This window comes from Mirounga angustirostris, unplaced genomic scaffold, assembly GCF_029215605.1.
Source record: "Mirounga angustirostris isolate CCGP_5_RB_7025 unplaced genomic scaffold, mMirAng1.0.hap1 SCAF_6, whole genome shotgun sequence".
In the NCBI taxonomy this organism is placed as follows: domain Eukaryota; kingdom Metazoa; phylum Chordata; class Mammalia; order Carnivora; family Phocidae; genus Mirounga; species Mirounga angustirostris.
In genome coordinates, this window is record NW_026991714.1 from 4,889,090 (window position 1) to 4,916,509 (window position 27,420).

Consider the following 27,420-nt stretch of genomic DNA (forward strand, 5'->3'; position numbering starts at 1 on the left):
CCTGCCACTAATTAAAATCAGAAACGACTCTCCCTTCTCGCAGCCCTGGGGGGTGGGGGAGGAAATCAATCTTTCCACGTCCCAGATTGGACTCTGTGTAGCCGGCTGTGTGGCCCGCGAGAACGCACACCTCCATCCCCGGGGTCCGGGGGCTCCGTCTCTCACCGGCGGCTCGGGAAAAGGCGCCCCAGGAGGGAGGGGCTGCGGGCTGGGCCCTGGCCGGGGATCGAGGCCTCCCCGGTCACCGCTCGGGGCGGGGGTCGCCGGGCCGCGGCCTTCTCCCAGGCTCGGGAGGGCCCCGCGCGTCTGGGGAGGTCCGCCGGCCGGGGAGCGGCGGCTCCGGGAAGAGCCGGGCCGCAGACAATGGGCGCGGCGGCGGGAGGGGCGCGGCGGCGGGAACAGCCGGGAGGCGGCGCCCGCGAGCGCGCGCCCCCCGCCCCCCCCCGGCCCCCCGCCCCTCGCCCGCTCCCCTGTCCGTCCCCTGCCCGCTCCGCCGCCGGCTCCGGTGCGATTCCCGGGCCCCGGTTCCGTGCTCCTGGGCCCCGCCATGGGAGCCTGAGCGCCCCCATCCCCCGGCCCCTGCCCCCGGGGCCCCGAGGGGGGGACAGGCAGCGGTCTGGGACGCAGAGGGGGTGGCCGGCCCCGGAGCCCCCTCCGCGCCGCCCTCGCCCGCGCTGACCGTCCGCCAGCGCCGAGTGCGCCGCGACCCGGAGCGCTGCGGATACAAAGGCGCCGGGCCGAGCCCACCGGCACTTCGGGGCGGCGGTGAGTGCCGGGCCGCGGGGGCGCGGGCAAAGTTTGCCCGAAAAAGAAAGGAGGACGAGAAACAGGAAAGGAGGACAATCGTGCGGGGGCCAGGGGGTGCCCGGGATGGCTGCTGGGGGAAGGGGGGCTCGGGGCACCCCCCTTCCGGTCCGTTTTCCCACTGCACGGCGGAGTGCCCCCCAACTTTGCGGAGGGCCGGGGGGCTCCTGGGGAGGGGGCGGAGCCCGGGCCTTGAGAGCCAGGGACTTTCCTGGGCCCGGGGCCCCGGCGGGGGCCTTAATGATCCCGGGGGAGCCGGTTGAAGCCGGAGACCGGGAGTGTGTGTTGGGGGGGGTGGAGAGGCAGTGCAAGGATCGGAGTCTGGAGGTATTGGAAGCGGGGAGGTGTTTAGGGGTGCAGACACACCTTCAGGAGTGTGGGGAGGGACGGGGCAGGTATGCATTCCGGGTGTAGTGGGGAGTCTGGGGACCGATCGAGGAGAGTAGAGGGGGTGTGTGTGCTGCTCGAGGACGGGGCTGGCGGGCCGGGGACCCGGGCACTGTGTATGGGGGCCCAGGGACAGGCGCCGGCATCCCTCTCCCCACTCACATTTACCCATCTGGGGGGCTGGGGGCTCTGCATTAGTGAGTTCTAAAGCATCGGTGGAGGCTCAGTGTGTGTGATTCTTTGTTTTTGTGTGTGTGTGTGTATGTGTGTGCGCGCGCGCGCGCCGTGATGTGCTGCGTGTTCCTGCAGGTGGGCCCCTGGGTTTGGAGGTGTAGGGGTTTTTCTGTGGAGGTGTGTGCACCCCGGGAGCAGCTGACCGTGTATCTGCTGTGTGCTTGGATGTGCATTTACGTGTATACCCGGGGGAAGGGGTGTGTGTCTGTGTGTGTGAACTGCGGAGGGGTTTCTGGGAAAGAAGGGTGTAGGTACTGAGGAAGGCGGGTGTGCAAGAACAGAATGGGGCATACCTGGATAGGTGTGCGTGCACCTGTGTGGTGGAAAGGGGGTGAGCAAATCTGTTCTCTTGTGTGCAACCAGCGTTGATGGGTACGTCCCAGTGGGTGCACTGCGTTAGGTGGTGTGTGTGTTTCTGAGTGTGTGTTGGGGGTACTATTTCTTGTACCTACAGGCAGATTTTCCTGGTAGAAAGCCTGAAGGACAGCTGTCTGGATGATCCTGCAGCTTCTTGGATGTGCTCTCTCAGGGCGCAAGGGGAGTGCTTTAAGTATCTGAGACCTACAAGTGGCAGTGAGTGGGCCATCTTAAGAGATGCCTGTTTGGGAGGTGGGTTTTTCTAGAAAAGGGTGTGTGCTTTGGGCAATAGAGAACAGGGGTTCTGGCTGTAGTCCTAGAGGAATCGGAGGCCCTGGAGGAGTCAGGGAGAGAAAGAAGAGGGCCCTCCCCCACCATCATAGGTTGGGTTCCAGTGCATGGAGAGGCCACATTCTTGGCTTTCCGGCCCAGGCTCAGCCCCCTCAGGCCACAGTTGTCTTGGAAAGCGCCTTGGAGTCTTTGACTGAAAAGCCCACGAACCCTGCCCTTCCTCCAGGACCCTACAGTTCCTGAGGAGTTGGGATTTTGGTATGGGGTGGAGGCCAGAGGAGGCAGCCTGCTGGAGGGATGAACAATGGGGTGTGGTGCAACGAACGGGGTCTGTCCATGGGGTTGAGAAGGTGGCATGGGAGCTCTGGGGAGGTTGGTGGGGTGGGGTGTGGGGGGTTCCTCAAGAGTTTCTGCAGGTGTGTCTGTGCGGGTTCCTTAGTTTCCCTTTTCCCTGGTGAGGAGCATGGCTGGGGCGGAGCTGTGGTCTGGGGCGGGTCTGAGGGTGAGGAACAGGAGCTGAGCCAGTGAGGGGGCAAATGAGTGTCCATGTGTTGGGGGGAGCGTGGGCACCCCTTGAAGGCCGTTCTCACCATCCTGATAATGTGGCGGGAGGTCACCACTGTCGGGGAAGTGGGTGTATCTCTCCCCACAGAAGTGGTGGTTACCCCCTTTGCCTCTCCTCTCTCTTGTCCTTTCTCTTCTGGGGTGAAGGGAAGGGGCTGACCTTCTTGTTTAGGATGCACACTTTATTCTCCGTCGCCCTCTCAGATGCTTTCCTGTTGCCGCCAGGGGTTAGGGTGAGCTGCCCAGGTTTAGGGGCTGAGATTGTGACCGCACAAGTTTATCAGGGTCGCTGAGGAACTGGAATTGGAATGTCTGAGTCCCTAAAGAGCATGTGCAATTGGAATGTTCCCTCTTCAGTCTCCAGGGCTTCCTGGCTTTCCTAAGACTGGGGGATAAGGGTAGTGGGAGTTAGAACATGTTGGGACTAGGGCTGGGGGCAGAGCAGGAAGGACCAGATGCATGATTCCCCCAAGCCAGACACTGTCTGATGGGTAGGGCTCCTGTGGCGAGCGAGGCTCTTGAATCGAGGATGGGGTGCTCTGGCTCTCGTGCAGGCCTGCTACACCGTGCTGGTGGGGGTGTTCTTCCAAGGAGGATGTGTTGTGCTCAGAGGATGGGAGGTGCCATCTCTGGAAGTACTTCTAGTCTGGAACCAGTGGACACATTGGCTCCTCCTGCTCCATTGTCTTGCTTCTGCCTGGTCATTCCTCTGATTCCTCCAAGACGGGCCTCTCCGGTGTGGCTCTCGGCTCCTTCTGCTCCTTCAGAGTTTGAGGAAGGGCCCCCTTTCCTGGCCCTAGAGCAGGACAGACTTTATCTGTTTGTCTGGTTTCCAAGAGGCCCTTCCGGTTGAGGGGGGCGTGTACTTGGCTAACAGAAACTTTGGGGGGGAAGAGGGATGAGCTCTGGGACTCTTCTCCTCACCTCTGAGTTTTAGGGACTCCTGTCTGCTCTTTTGCACATTCTGCCCTTGACAGCTCCCCACACCCTGACAGCATTGGCTGGAATTAGTACTTCGCAGTGGCGTGACGTGGGGCAAGTTCTTAAACCCCGTTCTTTAGCCTCTTGGATGTCTTACGACACCATCCTCCAACCCCGATGGGGCGTTCCTCCAGGAACGCCAGGTCCCCCCAGTGGCCTCCTTGCCTGGGTTTCGGCTTGCTCCTACCTTCTCTTTTTGCCACTTCCTAGTTCCGAGACCTGAGACAGAAGAGAGAACTTTTTGAAGTCTCACCTGTAAAACGGAGTTAATAGTTCGCCCTACCGCTTCGGTTTATGAGGGTTAAGTGCAGGAACAGAGCGTGAGCCCTTCACCCGGCGCCTGGCACGCGGGCAGCGCTTGGTCCCCGTGAGCCGAGTGCTTCGGCTTCTCCCCGGTGCCGTGATGGGAGGCAGCTCTGGGTTGGGGAGCGGAGCTTGGTGTTGGTTCTGCTCTCCTGGTGGACCACGCTGGGCACTGCCTGCTGTCTGCCCGGGGCCGTGTGAAGCACCGGGGCGAGAGGGGCGGGTGAGACGGGCTTTCACAGGGAGACGTGCAGAAACACGTCGATTTCACTGTAGCCCAGTGAGTGCTGTATGGAGGTGTGTTCAGGAGGCCACCCGAGCCCGGAGCCGGAGTGCTTGGCCCTGGGGGGGGTGTCAGGGAAGGCACAGGGAGGAGATGTGCCCTTCGCTGGCTGAGTTTTCTTAAACAGAGGTGAAATTCACATAATATAAAATTAACCATTTAAAAAAAAGCTTTTACTTATTTGCTAGAGAAAGCGAGAGCGCACAAGCAGGGGGAGAAGCAGAGGGAGAGGGAGAAGCAGCTCCCCGCTGAGCAGGGAGCCGGATGCGGGGCTCGGTCCCAGGACCCCGGGATCATGACCTGAGCCGAAGGCAGATGCTTCACCGACTGAGCCCCCCAGGTGCCCCTGGAATTAACCACTTTAAAGTGTGAGTTGGCATTTAGTAGTTGGCAGCGTTGTGCAGCCATGGCCTCTGAAAGCCTTTTCCCGACCCCGAAAGGAAACCCGTACCTACAAAGCAGCGCTCCCCATCCCCTGCCCCTTCCTCTGGCGACCACCGGTCTTCATTCTGTCTCTGTGGATCTGGGTGTTTCATAGAAATGAAATTATACAACGCGTGACCTCTCCTGTCTGTCTGCCTTCCCAGAGCACCATCTCTTCAAGGTTCCTTCCCATGGGAGCAGGCATCAGAACCGCATTCCTTTTCAGGGCTGAATCGTATTCCACTGTGTGGCTGGACCTTAGTGGGATGTAAAGGATGAGCTAGGCAGACAGGGAGGGGCCTGCAGAAGGTTTGCAGGTACAGGCCGAGCATGCCAGAAGGATCGAGGGTGTTGGTGAGCTGCGTGCAGCGTGGTACTGTTGGATCTCAGGATAAGGTGGGGGATCTGGCCTCAGTTTCCCTGCCAGTAAAAGGAAGTCCCATGAGGTTGGTGGGTAATAGGGAGACGCTGGGGTCCTATTGCCTCTTCTCAGGGTCTGGGTGGAGGATGGGACTTTAACTTGCCCTTTCCTCGTCTTTCTCGGGTGGTTCTCTCTTGTATTTGTCTACCCCCGTCCCTGCTGGTACCTGTCTTTCAATATCCCCTGTCTCTGAATTGACGTGACATTTCTTCTCTCACTCTCTCCAGGTTGGTAGCCTTGTTCAAGGGGAGGTTTTAGTAGCAGAGGTGAGGGAAAAGCCTGGGCGTGAATCCTACTCAAACCTCCTCCCTCCCTCCCCCCGCCCAGCCCCCCCGCAGCCTTCCCTTCTCTAGGCTGCCTCCTGGTGATCTGACCTGGGCAGCTGTCCTGTGATCTGGAGAGAAATGAGGTGGGTCAGGGAGAATCTTTCCATCCCTTCCTCCACACTGCTTGGTACGGAGAAGGAGGCAGAGGCCTTGTCTGGTGGGGCCCTTTGGAAATGAGGTGTTGCTGTGCTTGTCTGGTGCCCCTGGCAAGGCTGGTAATTACATGACAGCTGGGAACGGGTTTGGGAGAAGCAGGCTTGGAATCAGCAGAGCCAAGGACCTCCTGGTAGTCAGGGTGGGGCGGTGAGGGCAGAGGGAAAAGCTGGGGGCAGGGGTGGGACGGCAGACTTGGGGTCCCCTTCCCCAGCCACTGCACACACAGCTGGGCTTAGTACCTGTGGGAGAGTGGGGGTGATTGGCACCCAGGCCCTGCCTCTGTAAGTGTGGGAGGAGGGAGGGGAAGAGAGGGTTGGGGGACCTGGGGCCAGCCCCCCACCCTCAACCCAGGAAAGAGGCAGAGAATGGGAAGGGGGGGTTCTGGCTGCTCTCTCAGGCAGGGCTCGGCTGTGGTGGAAGTTAGGGCGGGGTGGTCGTCTGGGGGGCTGCGGCCAGCACTGTAGCCAGAGGTGATTCCATCTTATTCTGGGTGGGGTCTTCTCACAAGGAGAGGATGAGAACTGGAAGTGGGAGGATCGGAGGCGCACTCTCTAAAGGACAAATAGGTGGGAACTAACGTTTTATTGTCCATCTCTTATGGGCCACACTCCATGATATTCCATATGCGTTATTTTGTTGGAAACTCTTAAATTCCTGAAGTAGGCACTATTACTCCATTTTACAGGCCTGAAAACTGAGGTTTAGAGAAGGTAAGCAGCTCACCTGAGATCTCATGACTGCCTTGCTCTTCCATTTTCCATAATGCTCCTTCCGCCTGCCCCTGCCTTCTTCTGGTTGAATCTGATTTGCTCATTATTGCCTTTAATCTTGAACTTGAATCACTGCCCGGTCTCCTGAAAGGTGGACATGAGTTTCCTTGTCAGCCTGAGTAGAGACGTCTACCTCTGAGGGCGGGGCCAGGGGGAGTCTTCTGGAAGAAGGAGGTCTCCCAAGAGGAGCACCCCCTGGTCACAAGCCTGGGGCAGGGCTGTGCCCTGGGCAGAACCTCTCCAGGGGCCGGCCTCTTCCTCTCTGTGGGCCCCTTCACACGTGGGGGGCTCTGGCCACTGCAGCCCATGGGGTCTTGTTTGTGATTGGGAGGGGCCTGGCCCTCATTGTAGTGTTTTCCAGCAACCCCCAAAATATCCCTCGGACCCCCACTTTCACCAGGGGGCTCCTGGCTCCCCGACCCCAGCCAGAAGAGAGTGTGTGTTTGTGTGTGAGTCTGGGGAGGGGCCTCTGGCTTTTTAGGGTAAGTGGGGATTGGACGGGAATAGGTGCTGAACCCAAGGAAGGTGTGAATGCGGTAACTTAAAAAACAACCAAGTGTGAACAGAGACACTTGTTTTGTCACATGCTTCATACTCCAGGACTGGAGGTGGCAGATATAAGGGCTGGAGGACGTTGGGACTTCTTTGGAAGAGTGAAACCTCGGTTGGTGACTTAGTCAAGGTGGTGGAGGTCAGTTGGTACGTGGGCCTTTCAGCTGGCCCAGTTTTCCTGTATAGGAGCTGGGTCACTTGCCAGATCTGGGGCCCCGGGCTGAAGCGTGAGGGGAAGGTTTCCAGAGTAGGGAGAGCCAGGCGTGCCACCTGCACCCTCAGTCACGCTGCGTCACATCCTTAGGCCCAGCCTGCTACTTTTCCTGTATAAACCAGCTTTCGTGCCCCGTGTCCCCAGCTCCCAGCTCCCCCACCACATGTGAGCCCAAGGGTGGCTGAGTCCCCCTCCCCAAGTAGCCACTTGCCACCTCCTACTCCATGGCAGAGGCTGGGCGAGCAGGCTGGGAGGGCCTCCTGGAGTCAGGGTCACTTGGCGCCTCCCTGAGACAGTAGGCTACGAAGAGAGAGGCATTTTTGTGTTCCTCAAGGCTGGGAGTGTGGAGTGCACCGGAATTGATCTGTGAGCAGCCTGCACACCTCCCATGGTCCACCTTCTCCTGTCCCTGAGGACAACTCGAGGTACCTGTTTTCCTTCTTGGCTCTTCCACAGCTCACCTGATGGGCAGGTAGGGGCCAGTCCTTTGCCCCAGCTGAGGGAGGAAGTGCAGAGCCTGGTGGGTGGGAATTGTGGGGCCGGCCCGTTGGTGGAAATTAAACAGGGCATCCAGGCATTTAGAAGCCCTGGTTACCTTCTCACCGGCCTCGCACCCTGTCTCCCCTCTGGCCCCCACCTGGGACAGCTGCCAAAGAGATTACTCACCCTTTCTGCTGTCTACCCTCCCCCTGCCCAGGGTTCCCTTCTCCACTGGCTGGGAATGGGTCTGGGGGAGGCTAGGGAATGAGGCGCCGTGGTGTGGGTGCGTGCGTGCACGCGGGTGTATGGTGTGTTGGGGGACAGAGGCTTTTTGCGAGCTGGTGTGGGGGTGGGGGTGCCAGAGAGAAAGCAGAGCAGGTCTCTACAGAACCTGCCCGGCCAGGGTAGGTGGAGCTGGGTGGGGCGGGCGGGAGCCATTCCAGGTTTCAGAGGGGGATCGGAGGGTGGGTGTAGGTGTGTGTCTGCGCTTCGGTGTGTGTGTGGATTGTGGAGGGTACCCACATCACCCCTGCTTTAGATGGAGGGAAGTTGAGGAAGTAGAGGAGCAAGGCTTGGCTCTGGCTCCCCCAGCTCGTTTTCCGTGAGAACGCAGGCTCAGGTATCCTGGCCGGCAGCCCAGTGTGTGGGCTCTCCCCCCAGCGGTGCTCCCTGCACCAGGGTCTGGCCATGAGCAGCTGCTCTGGAAGCTCAGTCACCAAGGTGACCCAAGCCCAGCCGTCCCCTGCTTCTCGGCCCAGGGAGGAGAAGGATCTTGCCCCTGCCCTGGGGCTCGAAGGATGGTGAGCTCATGTCTGGGGCTGTCCTGGGAGTGTGCCTGGTTAGCAGGGCGGGGGCTCCTGGGCTCCCCAGGCCGGCCTTTTCTCCTCCTCAGCGCCCTGAGATCCAGCTGCTAGCTCTGGTCTCATCCAAGGATACTGGGACCTTTTTCAGGGTGCAGGAGTGAGGGTGGGAGCAAATCTCCTGCCCATTTTTGGTCTAGGGCCTGGGGCTGTCCCCGGCTTTTCTCACCTTAATTCTTTTTGTGATGGGGAAACCCAGCATGGCCTCCTGGGAGGGATGGCTTGTCCACCACTGAGGCTGGATGGGGACGATCAGGAAGCATGGAGAGCCTCAGCTGGGTGGGGGAGGGTGGGGCAGAAACCATCCCTTGGAGGGGAAGGGCTCGGGTCTCGAATGTCTGAGCTCGGGCCTGTCTAGGGTGTCCCTTGTCACGAGGCCCGGGAGTCTCATGGAGGAACCTGGTCTCGCTCTTGAGAGGAGCACACCCCAAAGCCAGAGCGTCGGTCAGGTCCAACAGTGGAGGCCAGGAAGGCGTGCCTGAGATGCGACCGTGACGTCTCTTTCTGGGGTGCATGTTTTTATCTGGAAAACATAGGGTTGCACCTCGAAGGCCTCTTCCAGGGGAGTGCTGGGACCTGCCGAGAACTGGGTGGGTCCATGCAGTTTCCTCCCGGGAGGAGGGGAGAGAAGGGGGAGCTCGGGGAATACGTGGGCACAGGTAGAGGTTCTGGCACCTTCCTGGCCTCGGCGGGCAGCCGGTTAGGTGTCTGCATTTGCTGCCACACTGGACACCTCTCGCCACCAGTGGTGGCTGTAAGGGCCTGGACTGAGCACATGGCAAAGAGGAAAAACCACGGGTCTGAAGAAGGATAGCTGTGACTTTGAGTCTCTGCCCTCCTCCCACCAGCCTGATGACGTGGTAGGGCGCTCTGTCTTTCTGGGCAGATTTCTAGTTCTTTGGACACTGGGCGGGGAGGTTGGACCCCCGCTGGCACCCAGGAGGGTGGCCAGCCAGCACGGTGCGTGGACTCACATCGATGTCCTTGGACGTCGGGACTGTGGTGGGTGAAGCTGAGGGGCCTTGGGCCGGGGGCGCTCACATGCCCACGCCACTCTGTGGGCAGGAGTGGGGACCTGGAGGCAGCGGCAGGTGGACCTGGGCTCTTGCGTAGGAGTCACGGAGCTTTAATGGCAGGTGTCCACAGAGAGCTCTGCAGGAGGGGTCCGCGGTGCCCCTTCCCTTGTGTCCGGCAGCACCAGCCTTCCCCATCTCGGACTGAGAAGAGGGGGGCCATTTGTTTCAAGAGTGGGCCTATCAAGAGCTCTGCCCCGTCAGAGTCAGGAAAGCTCTTGGTGTCTTGTCCTCCCCCCGCAGCCGGAAGATCCAACCCAAGTGCCTTCCGCTGCGCAGTTGGTCTGCTGCCCCCAGCCCCATCTTCCATAGAGATGAGGAATAACAGGTGCCCTTTTTAGGTACATGTTTGTGTCCGGTCTCCTCCGCAGCTTTGCTTTCCTGGCTGAGTCACTCCCCCAGCCCCACCCTCACCTCTGCCCCGCCTCCTGCCCCCATCCTGGGCCTGAAGGAGCTGGGACTGGGTGGTGGGGTGGTCCTGGTCCAGAGAGCGGGCAAAGGAGGTCGTGATCCTAGCCACTTGCCGGCTGGCCTTCAGTCCCCAGCACCTGCCCCACATTGGGGTGCCCATGTCTGTGTCCAACGCCTCGTCCACCTGAGCCGCGCCTCTGAGGGGGGCTACGAGGAAGGGTCCTGTCTCAGTCTGCATTTTGGCCAACACCAGCCTTCCCCTCTGTAACCCCCCCCACCCCCCAAGGCCTTGTTCCCTCTGCCTGTTGCCAGGTTCTGAGTGTATTTTTTCCAGAGGCCGCTGATTGTTTCCTGAAGAAACCTGATCCCAGGGCTCAGACAAAAGCTGGGGCTGCCAGAGGAGAAACCCCATTCTCTCCCGCTCTGTCCCTAACCCCCCCCCCACCTTCACAACCTCCCTCGCTTTGGATGCTGGGTATGGGTTCCAGGACCCGGCTGCCATCACCTAGGCAACAGGGGGCTTTGGTTGCCATGGTGATCAATGTGGGAGAAGCTGGGCAGCCGGGGACAAAAGCCCCCACATTCCCCCCCACCCCTCCCCCCAGTCCCCTTGGGATGGTACTGAGACACATTCCATTAATTTTATTTCTGAAAGGCCTTTGGGGGGAGAAGGGTCTTGTTTTTGTGACAGGCTCCCTTCCTTCTCTCTCTCCTCTCTGGCCTCCTTTTAACCCCAGATAATCCATGGTTGGTTTGAGCAGGGGACTGAGTGAGTGTGTTTGTGTGTCTTGGAGGTGGGGGCAAGGTGAACGCAAGGGGACACATTGCTTTTCCCAGCCTCCCACCTGCAAACCAGGGCCCTCCCCCCATCACCCCCCCCCCCCCCAGTCCACACCGGGTCTTGCTGCCCTCGAGGTCCACCTCTGACATTTCCACTTGTTGGTCTCATCCAGTGTTCCCCTCCCCCACCCTCTTCCCTGGGAATCCGCCCACCCAGGAGACCCTCCAGACCCCTGATTCCTGAGCTGATGAAACAAGGGCAACCTCTCCCCTTGTCTGCACTCACCTCCCGTCTCTCCCCCAGCCTCTCCAGATTCGGGTTAGTTCCCCGGGTACTTGAGGGGACAGCAGGCGAGGGTCTGAGAAATTGGGTGCTCATTCTGGCCCCTCTGTTTGGTAGGGGAAGGAGGAGCACATTTAGATGCTTTTTGGGGCACCTTGAGTTGGGTTGGGGGGGTGAAGCGGGCCAGGGGAGCAGGGTGTATGCTGGGTCTTTAATACGTGGCTGGGAGGAAGGTAGGGGCTCCAGGCGGAGTCGCTCGGAACAAAGGGTTGGGAGGGGCTGGCACTCTTGACTGGTTCGAAATTTATCTGTAGGGGAAACACAATGGTCCTGGCTTCCCTCCTGGGTGTATTTGAAGTGGTTCTGGTCAGGGCTGTGTGTGTGTGTGTGTGTGTGTGTGTGTGTGTGTGTGTGACTTCTTTATTTAGTAGTACAAACAGCAGGATTTATTTATACCACCTCTTTCCAAAGTCTCAGAGGAAGTGTGGGGATCGGAACATGGGCAACCCTGAGCCAGAGCATATTAATTCCTTAACTAATTACTAGCTGAGCAGTGTATAGAAGCATTTCTCTCACCCCCAGGGTCCTCACAGCAGCCCCATCAAGGATGTATCATTATTTTCCGATTTTCCCGATGAGCCTACCAGGCTACAAAGTGCAGAGAAGTTAAGTAACTTGCCTGTGGTCATGTAGCTGGTGGGTGGGAGAGTCAGGTTTCGAATGCAGAGCCTTGGATGCAAATCCCAGGCTCTCTGTGCTGTTGTCTCTGGAGATGTGAGTGTTAAGGGTGAGGCTGAGATGGTGGGGAGTCCTGGATCCTCCTCTGTCTAGACCCGGGCGAGGGCAGGTCTGTTCCCCCTTACTTCTCCACCCCCTCTCTGGAGCCCGCTCCTTCTCTTGAACCTCCTGGTGGGAATCGGGCCTGGGGACGAGAATAGGCTGCAACAGGCCAGACAGATGCAGACAAGGTGTGGGAACTGTACTGAGATCTTAGCCAGTAGAAAGGGTTCTCAGGAGCCGGGGTGGAGGAGCCCGATGTGTAATTTGTGGATGGGGTGCTGCATAAGGCCCTGTTCACGGCAATGGTATTTAGAAAGGGTTCGGCTGGGGTTGAGGCTTCATGTCTGTGTCCCCTAAGCGTGTGTCTGTCACACGCTTGCCTTGACGTGGGGCTATTGACAACCATCGAGAGGCCACGGGGGTGCCTCCAGATAGCTGGTAGGGGGATCAAGGAATGGAGGGATAGATTTCATCTCCCCACGGTGGTGGCGGGTTCCCCGAGAGTCAGAGGGCGAGTGCATTCCCCAGGTCATCGTCAGTTTCTTGCCCCTTCCCCCGGGAGGGTGGTGGACACAGATACGTCTCAGTCATCCTTCCTGTTCTCTAGTTGCTGACCGCTTAGTTTAGTGGGAGAAGAGTTAACCACACTGAAACCTGTTTCAGTTCTGAACAACATTGACTTTTTGGCAGCATGCGACCTGGTCGGTTTTATTCCCGCCTCCAAACGCTCTCCTGTTCTCAGATGCTGCGGGAGCCCACTCTTCTGGCCTCCCCCGTCCTCTGGCCTCACCTCGTTGGCTCCTTTGCCTGCTCTTGCACACCAGGATTCCCAGAAACCCCTTAACTCATTCCTCTTCCGAGGGGATCCCACACACTCCCACCTTATACCCCGGCAGCACCTCCAGCTCAGACTCTCCTGAGTCTGGCTCCTCAGAAACCCCACTGCCTCCCTGACCGCCTGTCTCATGGCCTTGAACTTAGTCCGCTGGAAATGGAGCTCACTGCCTTCCTCCCGAGGTCCCCCCCCCGCCCCCGCCCCGTGATGTCACTACCACCTACTCTCTTGCTCAGGCCAGAGATCCTGGGCACTCCCCTCCCCTCAGCCAGACCTTGGTGGGCCCTGCTGATCCTACCAGCATGTCTCACGCCCGGCTGTTGTCACCTCCTCCAGGCGTGCACGCCTGGAGCAGCCTCCTTCCTTGTGTTCCCACGTTCCCACGGCTGCGCTCCCCTCCCCCAGCCCCTGCCTGCATAGCTAAAATCCTTCACAGGCTTCCCCTTGGGCTTGGACTAAAACGCGAGCTCCTCACCTGGCCCAGGGATCTTGCGATAGCTTGGCCCCGGCTACCTGTCCACCGTCCTCTTCCTCAGCTCCAGCCCCACGGGCCGATGCTAGTTCTTGAAATACACCGAGCTCCGCTGCCCTTGGTCTTCCTGAGCGCGCCTCCCTGCCTTTCTCCTGCACTCTGCCTGGGTCATTGCTGCTCTTCCTTCAGGCTCAGGTGTCATTTTCTCCGAGAGACTTTCCAGAAGCACTCAGTTTCTGGTCGCGGCCCCCAGAGCCGTCTCTCCTGGTTTTCCTGTCGTCACTCCTGCAGTTAGTTATTCATACTCCAGTGTCCTCGTTCTGCATGCATCTGCCCCACCAGCCTGGGAATGCAGGGTCAGGTCCCCGCCATACCCCCAGGGCCTCGTAGGGAGCGTGGTGCACAGAGGTGCCTGAGAGTGAGTCGATGGGCCGGTGAGTGAGGCTGGGAAATACGCGTGTGCGTGGCTGAGTCGTGCGTGCGTGACAGAGGTGGGGCAGAGGGGAGGATGCGCGGTGGCTGCTAGTCGTGGAGGGCTGGGCTCTGGGGCCCAGCAGGATGCGGGTGAGGGTTGGGGAAGCGAGGAGGAGAGCTCATTCTTCTCTGCAGAGCTCAAAGGTGAACGTGTAGAATAAAGATGCCGCCCCGAGCACACTCACCCAAGAAGACTCTTGACCTTGCCATTTCAGGGCTTTAGGCTTTTGAATGGTTTCTGCTGCCTTCTCCTCCCCACTCACCCCAACATTATCCATGGTTTCCATTCCTGACCTTGTCCCTTAGTCGTGCGCACGCGCACGCGCACACACACATACACACACACTCTCTGAGCCTCATGGGGAACAGCCAGGCTGACCTGGCCCGTGGCTACAGGTCTGTTTGATGGACGTGTTGGCAAGATGGTGACAAGAGCCCTCCTCCTGTGGGCATCCTCAGAAGTTGTGAGTCAGGGAGAAGGAGAGGCCTCTACAGAAGCCAGCGGGTTTCTGCTGCGTGAGGTCTCTATTGGTCCAACCTGTCAGCCTGGCCAGAACCTGCCCTCTCTGAGCCATGGTTTTCCTGGCTGAGAATAAGGAAGGCGTTACCCTGGTTCTCTGCCCCGGGGCGTCCAGGGTCGGGTCGTTCCTAGTGGCCTTTGCTGGCCGTCTTCCCTGCACCCCGTTGGCACAGCCGAGGGGTGCTCCCCCTGGAGGCAGGGCTGGAGCAACTGGGCCCGCTGGGCAGAGCGGGAACCTGGATGGAATATTCTGAGGTTGTGGCTAGGCTTCCTGCAGCTGCCCTTTGGGGACTGTCCTCCTCTCTGCCCTGACCTCACGGGGAGCTCCAGCTACTTCTAACCAGCTGCTTCCTTTTCTCAGGAGCGCCGCTTCATTTTCTCTGAGAAAAGCCCACTCGTCCAGCAAAATAGAGTCCCTCAGGGTGACGGTTGACTTCCTGAAGGTGCCCCTTGGCCTGAAGAAGCCGGTGCTGAAGGAGGTGGCTGTGGGGCCCCCCAAAAGGCCCCAGCCTGTGGCCCTGGAGCGCTATAAGGCGCGGCGTTCAGACGCCATGGACACCGAGTCCCAGTACTCAGGCTATTCCTACAAGTCGGGCCACTCCCGCAGCTCCCGCAAGCACAGGTGGGCAGGCATGGGGGTGTTGTGGGTGCTGGAGGGTGTGTTGGGGGTGCTTGAGAGGTGGGCGCGCACAGGGGCTGCTGAGAAGACCCAGGTCCCCCCTTTGACCTTCTGTGCCTGTTCCCCTGGCCTCCTGCTGCAGGGACCGCCGGGACCGGCACCGCTCTAAGAGCCGAGATGGGAGCCGCGGGGACAAGTCGGTGACGATCCAGGCTCCAGGGGAGCCCCTGCTGGACAACGAGTCCACGCGAGGGGATGAGCGGGTGAGCATCCGCGGGCACGGGGTCCGGGCCAGGTGATTTCAGGCTGCTCCGTGAAGCTGGAGGTCCATCCGATGGGGAGGGGCCTGGAGACCTGGTCTCTTCGGACAGAGGCCCTATCAGGGAGGGCATCTTGTGTCACACTGGTTCCGCTTGGTGTCCCAAGGTAGGACCCCGCTTCAGTGGAATCCAGGGAATTTCAGTAGAGATCCCTTTGGAAGCCGTAGCTTCTTCCTCCTTAGAGAGGTAAGCTGGCCAGGGCTGTGTCATGGGCGTTTGCCTGGCTCCTCTGCATGGAGGCCCGCCAGTCCGGTGGGCTGGGAACCGGGGCAGGAGGGCGCAGTGGGTGGGGTCTGGGAGGGAGGGCAGCGCTGAGTTTTCCTTGAGCCCCGAGGCGTGGGCACTGCCACGCCCTCTGGTGTCGGCCTGCAGAATCGCATCGCCTGGGTCTGGAGGGAAGCAGGTGTGGGCGAGTCGGTGGAGAAAGGGGGAGCAGGGGGCGCCCCGAAGGACCCTGTCACTGGAGGGGGGCGGCGGTGAGCAGGTTGCTCCTGCTCCAACCTCTGTGGCCCACCGTGCTCACCAGCAGGGAGGTCAGTAGGCAGAACGCAGTGCTGGATTAGGGCAGAGGCAGGATTTGAAGTGACTGAGGTTGCCTGCGTCTTGTGCCTCCCGCTCTTCCTTCTTGGGGGCATCTCAGGCTGGAGACTCCCAGCTCCTTTTCTTTCACAGGAAATCTCTGTGACTGACATTGGGACTTCTGGGTCTTGGGAGCAGATGAGTACCTAAGGGAAATATTCTTTCTCCCTCTTTCCCAGTCCTGTCCTCTCCCTGAGACCTGGCCTCCTGAGTTCTTGAAGGACCCCGAGACATGGTCAGCTCACCTGCTGTGGGGGAGGAGGCCACAAACCCTTGATGCTTGGAGAGGGTCGGCAGCGTGTGTGTGTTGGGGGCATCAGCCTAGAGTGAGGAGTTGATCCAGTTTCTCGAGCTGAAAGTGGTCAGTGCACCCACTTTCTTTCATCAGATCAGACTCCGCTCCTGTCCTTGGGAAGCCCCTGATCACTGACCCTGCCAGGCATCTCCTACACTCCCCAGTCGGTGCCTTAGTCCTGAGAGTCTCTCTCTTCCCATGGAGGGTACAGGCACCGATGGCTACTGGTGGTCTTGGCGCTCCTCTGTGGGATGGTGTCTGGCCTCTGCAGAAATTGCTCGAGTGAACCATACTCAGAAGGACACTGGGGACCTCAGCCTGTCTACCCCCTTGCCTCCAGGAACAGGCAGGCTCTGTGCTGCGGGCAGACCAGAGACCCAGGGTGGCCCCAGTGTGTCATCTCCTATGCCCTACACTGATCATTTGCCTTCTCCCTCTTTGCCCTCCGGGGTCCTCTTCCCTTTGCCACACTGCTTTTTTTCAGGTCACTCTCTTAGTCAGAAACCTTGAGTGGCTTGAGGTCTGGAGAACAGGTGCTTCTGGCTTAGCCTAGTTTGCAGGTAGCCTGCTCAGGCTCCAGCTGGCCATGCCCGGCTCTGCTCCTGGCGTGCGCACCCTGCTCGTCCTCTGGGTGCCTCAGCGCACCCTGCCAGCCTCTGAATGTTTGAGTGATTCATGGGGGTCTTGTTAACATTCAGCTTCTGGTGTGCCAGTGTGGGGTGGGGCCTGAGAAGCCGCGTTTCCAGCAAGCTCCCAGGAGATGTCCATCCACACTGCTGGTCCGCAGATCATGTTATGAGTACACAGGCCTTAGGGATTGTTATGTGAATTCAGTGATTCTCAGTTTTGGATGAACAGTAAAATCATCTGGTTTTTATTTATTTATTACTTTTTTAAAGATTTTATTTATTTGAGAGAGAGAGCGTGCAAGTGAGCACATGACCAGGGGGATGGGGAGAGGGAGAGGGAGAAGCCGACTCTCCACTGTGGGGAGGGCTGGATTCCAGGACCTGGGGGTCATGACCTGAGCTGAAGTCAGATGCTTAACAGACTGAGCCACCCAGGTGCCCCCAAATCATCTGGTTTTTAATTTTTATTTATTTTTTTAAAGACTTTATTTGTTTATTTGACAGGGAGAGACCGCCAAAGAGTGAACACAAGCAGGGGGGTGGGAGAGGGAGAAGCAGGCTTCCCGCCGAGTAGGGAGCCCGATGCGGGGCTCGATCCCAGGACGCTGGGATCATGACCCGAGCCGAAGGCAGACGCCCAACGACTGAGCCAGCCAGGCGCCCCTCATCTGGTTCTTTAAAAAAAAGGTGGTTGGGGATCTGGGCCTTGGTGTTCTTTCCCCAGCTGGCTACTGTGTGCCGTGAGGGTCCAGGTCTCAGAGGCGCCAGCCCTGCAGAGACCAAGCTTGGACACAGAGTGGAGCTCAGTAAATATTTTGGTGGTTGCATATGGGCTGATGGCCCTCTCTGCTCTCTTTTGCCCTGCCTCTGCCCTCCGTTTCCCCTCCCCTCCCCCTCCTCCCTTTCCTTTCGTCTCCCCTCCCTCTTCTCCTTTTCCCCTCCCCCTCCCTCCCCTCCCTCTTCTCCTTTTCCCCTCCTCCTCCCTCCCCTCCCCCTCCTCCCTTTCCTTTCGTCTCCCCTTCCGCTCCCGTCTCCCCTCCCTCTTCTCCTTTTCCCCTCCCCCTCTCTCCCTCCCTCTTCTCCTTTTCCCCTCCCCCTCCCTCCCCTCCTCCTCCCTCCCCTCCCCTCCCCCTCCTCCCTTTCCTTTCGTCTCCCCTTCCGCTCCCGTCTCCCCTCCCTCTTCTCCTTTTCCCCTCCCCCTCCCTCCCCTCCCTCTTCTCCTTTTCCCCTCCCCCTCCCTCCCCTCCTCCTCCCTCCCCTCCCCTCCCCCTCCTCCCTTTCCTTTCGTCTCCCCTTCCGCTCCCGTCTCCCCTCCCTCTTCTCCTTTTCCCCTCCCCCTCCCTCCCCTCCCTCTTCTCCTTTTCCCCTCCCCCTCCCTCCCCTCCTCCTCCCTCCCCTCCCCCTCCTCCCTTTCCTTTCGTCTCCCCTTCCGCTCCCGTCTCCCCTCCCTCTTCTCCTTTTCCCCTCCCCCTCCCTCCCTCCCTCTTCTCCTTTTCCCCTCCCCCTCCCTCCCCTCCCCCTCCCTCCCCTCCCCCGGGCTGCGGCCCCTCTGGCTGTAGGATGACAACTGGGGGGAGACTACCACAGTCGTAACGGGCACCTCCGAGCACAGCATCTCCCACGATGACCTCACGCGCATCGCCAAGGACATGGAGGACGGTGTCCCGCTGGACTGCTCCCGCCACCTGGGCGCGGCGGCCGGGGCCACGCTGGCGCTGCTCTCGTTCCTCTCGCCGCTGGCCTTCCTGCTGCTGCCCCCGCTGCTGTGGCGCGAGGAGCTGGAGCCCTGCGGGACGGCCTGCGAGGGCCTCTTCATCTCCGTGGCCTTCAAGCTGCTCATCCTGCTGCTGGGCAGCTGGGCGCTGTTCCTCCGCCGCCCCAAGGCCTCGCTGCCCCGCGTGTTCGCGCTGCGCGCGCTGCTCATGGTGCTCGTCCTCCTGCTCGTCGTCTCCTACTGGCTCTTCTACGGCGTGCGCATCCTGGACGCCCGCGAGCGCAGCTACCAGGGCGTGGTCCAGTTCGCCGTGTCGCTGGTGGACGCCCTGCTCTTCGTGCACTACCTGGCCGTGGTCCTGCTGGAGCTGCGCCAGCTGCAGCCGCAGTTCACGCTCAAGGTCGTGCGCTCCACCGACGGCGCCAGCCGCTTCTACAACGTGGGCCATCTCAGGTGTGGGCGCGGGCCCGCGAGCAGGCCGAGGGGCCTGCAGGGCCTGCAGGGCCGTGAGAGGCGGGTGGGCGGCGGGGAGGAGCCGCAGGGCCGTGGGCCGCAGTGCAGTACTTCGCACCCAGGAGGTTTTCAGCAGCGCAGGGTCCCGGGGCAGCTTGGACTGGGAGTTAGCAGTGGGGAGAGAGCAGTGAACCAGTGGGGACCTTAAAGAGGGCTGGGCCAAAGGGGCACGAACGGGGGCTTTTGGGAACCCCTTTCCTGGCCTTCTTGGAGGCACAGCCTTGGTGAGCCCTCAGGTGAGTGGTCACTGAGATGAGCTGGCCGGAGGAGGGACCCCCAGAGGAAAAGAAAACGGGGGAGTTCCTCTGCACCCCCGCCGGGCCATACGGAGTATCAGGAGCACCTCCTGGTCCCGGAGGGAATCTTGGGGAAGTCTTGGAGGGGGTGAGGTGACCCTTTTGGGGGACCCAGGCCCAATGCCCTTTCTCCCCTGGGCTTCAGCACAGCAGGGAAGGACTAGCAGGCCCAGCCCTGGGGAAGGCTTGGGAGCCTGGGAAGTCGACTTCCGGCCCTGAGCCAGGCTTCTTGGAAGCAGCTTGTCCCTGTCCTTGTCCTTTCCGGCCCTGCTCATCTGCCCTGATGTCTCCCTCCCCCGGCACCCCTTGTCTGTCCCTTCTCCCTCCCCCTCCTGCCGTCTGCCCCACAGCATCCAGCGCGTGGCAGTGTGGATCCTGGAGAAGTATTACCATGACTTCCCCGTCTACAACCCTGCCCTCCTCAACCTGCCCAAGTCCGTCCTGGCCAAGAAGGTGTCTGGCTTCAAGGTGTATTCCCTCGGAGAGGGTGAGCGGCCCTGCTCCCCTGCCCTCCCGTCCGTCCCCTCCCGGAGCAGGGCTCTGTACCTGCTCGCTCTGCTCACCCTGCTTGCTGTTTTTGTCAGCCTCTTCCCTTGCTTTCCCCAGCCCCGTCTCTTCTGTCATTTCCCTGGATTCCAGGTGGCTGGTGTTAGCTGCTGATTCTCCTCGCTGTCCCTTTACGCTGCGGCGTGTCCCCCACCACCCCCCGCCCCGTTCTGACTTCTCTGCGTCTGCTCACCAGCTCTGGTCCTAAGCCCTCAGCTCTCTGAGCTCCAGGTCCTCCTGCACCAGGAGGAGCATGTGCAGGACTCCTGCTCTCCGGGCGCTCCCGGTGGCCGACCTGTGGGCCTCTCCCAGCTGTGGCCAGGAGGGTTGGGAGTGGCGGTACCGCCCGGGGGTGGGCCCAGCTTCCTCCGGATGCGTCAGGTTGCTGTCTCCAGACTTGCTGGGATGGGAAGCGAGCATGCCCTGAAGTGACTTGTGCCCGTCTCTCCTGCTCCCGCGCAGAAAACAGCACCAACAACTCCACAGGCCAGTCCCGGGCTGTGATCGCCGCGGCGGCTCGGCGGCGGGACAACAGCCACAACGAGTACTACTATGAGGAGGCCGAGCATGAGCGGAGGGTGCGCAAGCGCAGGGCCAGGTGGGTCCCCGCTGGGTGAGGACGGGCGGGGGAGCCTGGGGGCCCGCCGGGTGAGGACGGGCAGGGGAGCCTGGGGGCCCGGCCCGCTGGGTGTGGGCTGGCCAGGAGAGGAAGACCAGCAGGCCTGTGCACCCGTCAGGATGGGGTGCGCTGTGAGCATCCGCGTCCTGTGGCTGCCAGGACAAATGCCGTAAGCTGGGCGCGTAAACCAGTGCACGCTTCTCAGCTCATAGTCCTGCCGGTCAGGCCCTCAGTTGGTGTCAAGGCCGAAATCAAGACCACGCCCACCTGAGCCTGGGTCCTCTTCCAAGCTCACTGGTCACTGGAATCAGTTCCTTGTCACCTGACCTCACGGGTCAGGATACGGTAGTTCGAATTTTCCTTTGACCTGTTCTTTCTCTCTGGAGAAAACCCTGCTTTTAAAGAGCTCATGTGATAAGATCAGGCTGGTCAGGGTCATCTCCTTGTTTTATAATGTCCAAGTCAACTGACTCGGCACTTGAATTATGTGTGCAAAACGTACGGAGTGAACCAAATAGCCAGGAGCCGGGAACCTGCTGGAGGTGAACGGGGCATCTTGGAATTCTGCCTCCCACCGTGGAGCAGGGACCTGGCAAACCATGTGAGCCTTGCCTGCAGCAGCGGGGACTGAGGCTGGACTGGGCCTCCTACCAGTAGCTCTTGGAGGCCTGCTTAGCTGATGGTACCTTTTTACCTGCAAAAAATGAGGTCCTGGCACTCATATCTTGGTACATTCCTAAGTACTGTCCTCACTCCTCCCTTTTTCCTGTTCACGTTATTATGTACGCTTAAGTCATGCCTGAAGAGTCTGTCTTGGTGCCTGCCACTGCCATGTCCCACCGTGGTGTGTTGGGATTTCCACGGGGCCTCCGACAGGAGAGGGCCCCGGCATTTGACCATCCGCCTTGCCCTCTGCCCCTCCTCACCCGGTCTCTAGGCTTTGAGGGAGGAAGTTATCCCTTCCCCTGTCCTGACATGAGGCTGGTGTCCCAGCAATGCTATTTCTTTTTTTAAGATTTTATTTAATTATTTGAGAGAGAGCATGAGCAGAGGAGCAGAAGGACAGGGAGAAGCAGGCTCCCCGCTGAGCAGGGAGCCCGATGCGGGACTCGATCCCAGGCCTCTGGGATCATGACCTGAGCTGAAGGCAGTCGCTTCACTGACTGAGCCACCCAGGCGCCCCCAGCAGTGCCATTTCTTTGACATTCCAGCATGTCTCCCGTTGTCTCAGAAATGGCCCTGGTGGGAAGGAACCCAGCGATGCCACACACGCCCTTCACCTTCTGCCCCAAGCAGGGTTTTTGGATCTCCTGTCCTGCTAACACCATTCTTGGCCCGTAGCGGACATTTCCTTCCCCTATTACCTTGGTTGTCACCAGGAGAAAGCTTTTCCCTTGGTTCACCCGAGATAAAAGGGTTTTTTCAGAAGGAGCTGCACCGAGACACAGAAGCACAAGAATAAACAGAACTGTAGCCGCATACGAGCCACAGTTTTCTGAGCCCAGAATCCCACCCTCAGCTACCCCAGGTTCCAGGTTCCTGGGTCTCCAGACGCCGCCATGTGTCTGTATGCGTTTAATGTAAATTGACTTCTTTTTCCTGCTTCCACCTTAACACCGTTTTTGAGACTCACCCCTGCTGCCCTTGACCCGGTGTGTGGCATCTTGTCGCGGCGAGGTGGTTCACGGGTGTGTCGCACCCCCTCGGCAGCATTTGGATTCTAGTGCTCTTCCTCTTTGCCTGTCTTGATGAGTAGCGCTGCATGAACGTTCTCATTCTCTGTCTGACGGCCGGCCGCTGAGGGCTTGCGTGTCTGCAGCCAAGCAGGTCTCACCTCTGCCATTTTGCTCTAGTGTTCTCGCCTTTTTCTTCCTGGTTTGTAGTCAGTTCCTTGCAACCCCACCCCCCAGACAGATGCTAACGTTGCCCATGCCCTGTGCTTGTCTGGTAGTTTGTCAGCCAGCGAGGCGTGATTCGGGGGTCTCAGGTAGGACGGCGTCTGCTACAGGCCCTGGCTGTCTCTGGCTTTGACCCTGGAGTCCCTGTGCTCGGCCCCCGGAGCTCTACAGCTGTCTCCTGCCTTGCCCCCCCCATCGCACTGTGCATGTGCACCCCCACACGCACACAGCCCCCAGAGCCCAGCCCTTGGCTCCAGGTGGGTTTGTGCTGTTTTGGCGGGGGGCGGGGGGTGCCCGAGGCCTGGCCTCGCTCAGGCTGCGGGAGGGCTGGAGCTGAGGGAAGGACGGGAGGTGGGCGTGTGGTCCAGGCCCCTCCTGTCCCCCAGGCTTGTGGTGGCGGTGGAGGAGGCCTTCACTCACATTAAGCGGCTGCAGGAAGAGGAGCAGAAGAACCCGAGGGAGGTGATGGACCCCCGGGAGGCAGCCCAGGCCATCTTCGCTTCCATGGCCCGTGCCATGCAGAAGTACCTGCGGACCACCAAGCAGCAGCCCTACCACACCATGGAGAGCATCCTGCAGCACCTCGAGTTCTGCATCACTCACGACATGACGCCCAAGGTAGGCTCATTCTGCTGCCAGCACCCTGCCTCTCCCCGCTCCGGCCTTCCTTGCCACGGGGTTCGCTGCACCCAGCCCTGCAGCCCTGCCCTCCTCTGCTCCCGCTCCGCCTTGTGGTCTCTTCTCCCATCCCTGCCCCACCCCGCGCCTCTGCTCGGAGTCAAGTTCCCAGGCGGTGAGGGGCAGGGGCAGCTTCCAGACTCCTCCGGGAATGGCCGAGACCTGACTCCCATCTCTCTAAGGGCTCTGCTATTGCCACACCGAGTCCCCCCGTCCCCCTTAGCTGCCACCGAGTGTTCTTTGTGCTCATTTCGAGCTGTTACCCTCCCCTCACTCAACTTTATTGTCAGCCTCCTAGAATTGCGTCCCCAACCACACTTGGTGAGCAGGGTGACAGGCTCCGTGAGAGCCGATGCAGGGGAAGCAAGAATGAGGGAGGGCTCGCGGTCCTGGCCTGCGGCGGGGAAAGTGCGGGGCGCAGGTCCTGACCCTGGGCGCCCCCCCGCCCTCTGTGGGCTCCGCTTCCCCATGTTTACAACAAGGGTCTGAAGCAGAGGAGCCCAGCCCCTTTCTGCTCTAATGTTCTAGATGGCGTGGAAGCAGAGCGTGAGCTGGGGGACATCTTGGTTGTCTCTGGAAGCTGTGCCCCCAGGGGGCGAGGGTGGCAGGTGGGTGGGAGAGATGCCCACGCAGCCCCTGGCCTCTCCCCAGGCCTTCCTGGAGCGGTACCTGGCGGCCGGACCCACCATCCAGTACCACAAGGAACGCTGGCTGGCCAAACAGTGGACGCTGGTGAGCGAGGAGCCGGTGACCAACGGGCTCAAGGACGGCATCGTTTTCCTCCTAAAACGCCAGGACTTCAGCCTGGTGGTGAGCACCAAGAAGGTCCCCTTCTTCAAACTCTCCGAGGAGTTTGTGGATCCCAAGTCGCACAAGTTTGTCATGAGGCTGCAGTCTGAGACCTCGGTGTGACCGAGCGCGGCGGCAGGGGGTGCGCGGGGCTCCTGCGGGCGGGGGAGGGCTCGGCTCTCGTCTCCCGCCGCCCTTCGGCCTCCTGCCCCTGTTTACTTTTACTTGAATTGATCCCCCACCCATCTGCTCCCCTCCTCCTTAGTTGCCCCACATGAGCCTCAAGAGGCCACCTGCGTCAGCAGAGCCTGGGAAGCTTGCTCTCTCTCCCCAGCCCTCACTTGGTGTCATCCTGCAGGAAGCCGTGCCTCTTGCCCTCCCTCTCCCTCCCGGATGGATGGCGGTCTCTTCTGAGAGGGGGCGGGGACCCCCTGAGCCCCCCACACGGCCCGAGTCAGGGGTCTCCCCGCCACGGTCATTGGCTTCGGCTGTCAGAGCCTCCCCTGCACATCCACACACATTCAGAGCGAGGGAAGATCCTACCCTTCACTCCAAAGTCTCTACCTTCTGTTTCTGAGTTGTATGGTCTGTGACCACAGGCAAACTGAGGCAGAAGCCCTCTGTGACCACGTTTCCTGGGCCATGGGGGACAGTGCCTTCCCTCACTGGGTCCACCCTGGGCAGCCTCTGAGCGAAGGACAGGAGCGACTCGGGGAACATCACAGATCCCTGCCCTCCGAATCTACCTGTATTTTCGTTCCCGCCTTGCTGGGGCAGGTTTCCCCTTCCTGCTGAAGGACGGCAAGTAGACAGACGCCAGCCCAGATTTAGTGGCTTGCAGACCATGACCCGACCCCCCAAGGTCTGAGACCAACATTCCCCGCCCCCCCGTGTGTCTTCTCTCAGTGCCAGGGACTTGTTGCCTCATCTCGTTTTGGGGGGAGCCAGTAGCCCCCTCGTCCCCTGCCTTAAGCCCACTTCTTTGCCTCAGGGGTCTCTTTTCCTTGGCTGGCCAGGGTGCCCTCCTGTCTCCCTGCCTGGTTCTCTGGGCGCTCGTCTCCTTCAGTGCTGGGGTGAGGGGCCAGGATTGCCGCCTTCATGGGTACACGTCCCTCACCCTGTTGGGCTTCTGTAGTCTCTACACCCAATCCGAATTTTCCAGAGTTCAGGTCTCGTTTTGAGCAAAATCCACTGGCCTTCTAAGACATATTTTCAGTGTACGTCTGAGCCTTTCACTCAGACGTGTTTCAATTACGTAGTTTTAGCTGAGGGAACTAGAACCTCCAGCTGGGGTCCACGGGGAGGGCCATTCGCGGCTGGGCTGGAGTGTGCCCTGGGGCCAGGCCTCTGAGTAACTCGCCGTGCCCCCTCTCAGGCCCATCTTCTGGCAGACTCACTGGTTCTTGCCACGCGGAGTGCCCCATGAGCTCTGATCCCCACTGGTCTCTGACCAGGGAGGCTTCCTGTCTGTGTAGGGATAGCCTGGGCGTGATGGAGCCTCGTGATGGCCTTTCCCCCCTTGTTCTCTTTGAAAAAGCACATCTGTCCACCCACCACTTCTGCAGAAGGGCTCTTCAGTTTGCGTTGAGCCCGATCCCTACAGGTGTGGTTTGGGGGCTGACTTAGGCAGTGCCCGAGGGAAATGCATCCTATCCTGGGGGTTGTGGGAAGGTATCTTTTCTTCTCTTCAAGGACCTGGTTTCAGAGGAGTCCCTCCTGGGTCACATTTCTAAATACCTCACTATCCTGGAAAATGGGGCCTGGATGGTGGGCAGGAGCGGGGTGTGGGGTGACGGAAGGACCGGGTTGGGGCGGGCAGACGGAACGTATTTGGGATCTTCGTTGCGGCCCTACGTTAGGGGCGGGGGAGTGTTTATTTTCAGAACCTGCCATGTTTTTAATCACTGTGATTTTTTCATTCCTTTTTCCTAAAACAAAAAGCAAACTTTCCCCCAACTCTCTAAGCACTAAGGGCTGTGACTGAGAACGGTAGTGTTTTGGTCCTTTGCGTCACAACTGTGGTATCTTTGTTTTCTTTGACGATTATTATAATTATTATTATTTTGTAAAGTGTCAGGATGAGTTGTCAAGTGTTTGGCTGCGTGTGTCTTTGCTTCTCCCACACGGGGAGTTGTCTTCATGCTGTGAACTGCTGTGGGGCGCGCCACGGGCCCAGGCCCTTGGCGCACTGTCCCCCCTGCTCTGCCAGTCCCGCCACGCGCTGGGTTTTCTTACTCTTCTCCTGTGGGGGCGCACCTACCTGCGGCCCCCCCCACTCCCCCAGGACACCGGACGTGTGGCTGGGTCTCTGTGACACCACAGCATCCTAGCTCCTCCCCACCCCACCCCCCAGGCCTTCCTGTCATCACCTTGGGGCACCCTGGGGATGCTGCACCTCAGGCCTTCACCCACCTCGCCACACTGCCGCGTCCCCACCGGTCCCCTTTCTCTGACACGACCCTTCACGCTCCGTTGACTCTCGCTTATTTCTTTTTGATCCTTCGTCGTCTCTCCCCATGCCTGTCCCATCTGAGCCTTTCATTTCTTGCTCCGCGTTCCTGTTGCAAACCCCGCCACGGTACCTGTGAAGAGGCATTGGGACCCCCCGAAACACCCCTTCCCAGAGTCTGTGCTTCTCTCCTCTGTGGGGCCCAAGGAGCTCCCTCGCCCCTCCCTGCTATCTGTCCGTCTGTCCGTCTTGTCTGTCTGCTCTTTCCCCTGCCCTTCCCCCAGGGCAGCATCTGCTGATGGATTCGGTCCTGGTGTGTGATTGTTGTGATTTGTTCTGTGCGCGAAAGGAAGGGGGCTTGTTTTGGGTCCCTTCCAAGTGAGATTGTAAATGTAGAATTTGCCACTGTTGAATCTAGATTTTTTTTTCTTTTCTCTCTTTCTTTTTCATTTCTTTCTTTCTTTTTCTTTTCTTTCTTCTTTTTTTTTTTGGGTTACAGAGACCTTGTGCATGCATGTAGAAAATTGTAAAATGTAAATTTTTTTTTAATATATAAAAAGCTTGTTTTTACAGTTTGCAGTGGATCTAAACATAATGGCAATTTTAGGGATTTTTTTTTCTTAAACATAGGAACTAAAACTGTACAAATTTTTTTTATATGAAATAAAAACATTTGACTTTTGTGGGGGCATTCTGTTGTTTTTCTTTTTCTACTGGAGTGGGAGCAAAAGAAGTCGGATGTGCTCCTTGTTAGGGGGAGAGCGGCCAGCAGGGGGCAGTGTGAGCTCAGCATTCCTCCGCTCGCCCTCAGGTCCCGTTTGACTGGAAACTACCTATTCTGAACCCAGATTCCAAGAAGTGAAGACTCGGTTGTTCCTTGGGGTGGTTGTCAGGATAAGGAGGAAGGAAAGATTACTTTCCGGGTGGATCCAGAGGATTTTCAGGCAGTTGGTGATTTCAGTCAACTGTGATAGCTTATCACATTTCATTGAGAAAAATTCCTGAAGTACCTCTCTTCTAAGTCTCTTCTCTCTCTCTCTCTTTTTTTTTTTAAAATGATTTTTATTTATTTATTTGAGAGAGCACAAAAGGGAGGAGGGCCAGAAGCACTCCCCGCTGAGCAGGAAGCCTGATGTGGGGCTCGATCCCAGGACGCTGGGATCATGACCTGAGCTGAAGGCAGACCCTTCACCGACTGAACCACCCAGGAGCCCCTCTTCTAAGTATCTTCTTATTCCTACCATCATCTCTCTGATCTTTCAGGCATGGCACAAAAAGAATCTTCTAGCAATAGTCATGTATTTAAAATGAAGACGTTCAGTTGGCAGTGTGCTTGTAATCAAGTACCAGAGTCGTCATCAAATCAGGGTCCTTCTCTCAGCTCTGCCCAGACCCACGCTTCTCTGGGACTTTGGGCACCAGGCTTCACCCATGAGCGGCCT

At 59.3% G+C, this 27,420-nt stretch overlaps 1 protein-coding gene across 1 annotated transcript; it reads left to right on the plus strand.

Moving 5' to 3' along the window:
- Positions 1 to 275: 275 nt before the first annotated feature.
- On the plus strand, positions 276 to 26,669 carry VANGL2 (VANGL planar cell polarity protein 2). Its single transcript, XM_045876723.3, has 8 exons — positions 276 to 765; positions 14,396 to 14,656; positions 14,796 to 14,916; positions 18,036 to 18,643; positions 19,350 to 19,486; positions 20,008 to 20,143; positions 22,449 to 22,680; positions 23,392 to 26,669. The coding sequence occupies exons 2-8, from the start codon at positions 14,586 to 14,588 to the stop codon at positions 23,650 to 23,652; spliced, it is 1,566 nt and encodes a 521-aa protein (XP_045732679.1). The 5' UTR covers positions 276 to 765; positions 14,396 to 14,585; the 3' UTR covers positions 23,653 to 26,669.
- The last annotated feature ends 751 nt before the right edge of the window (positions 26,670 to 27,420 follow it).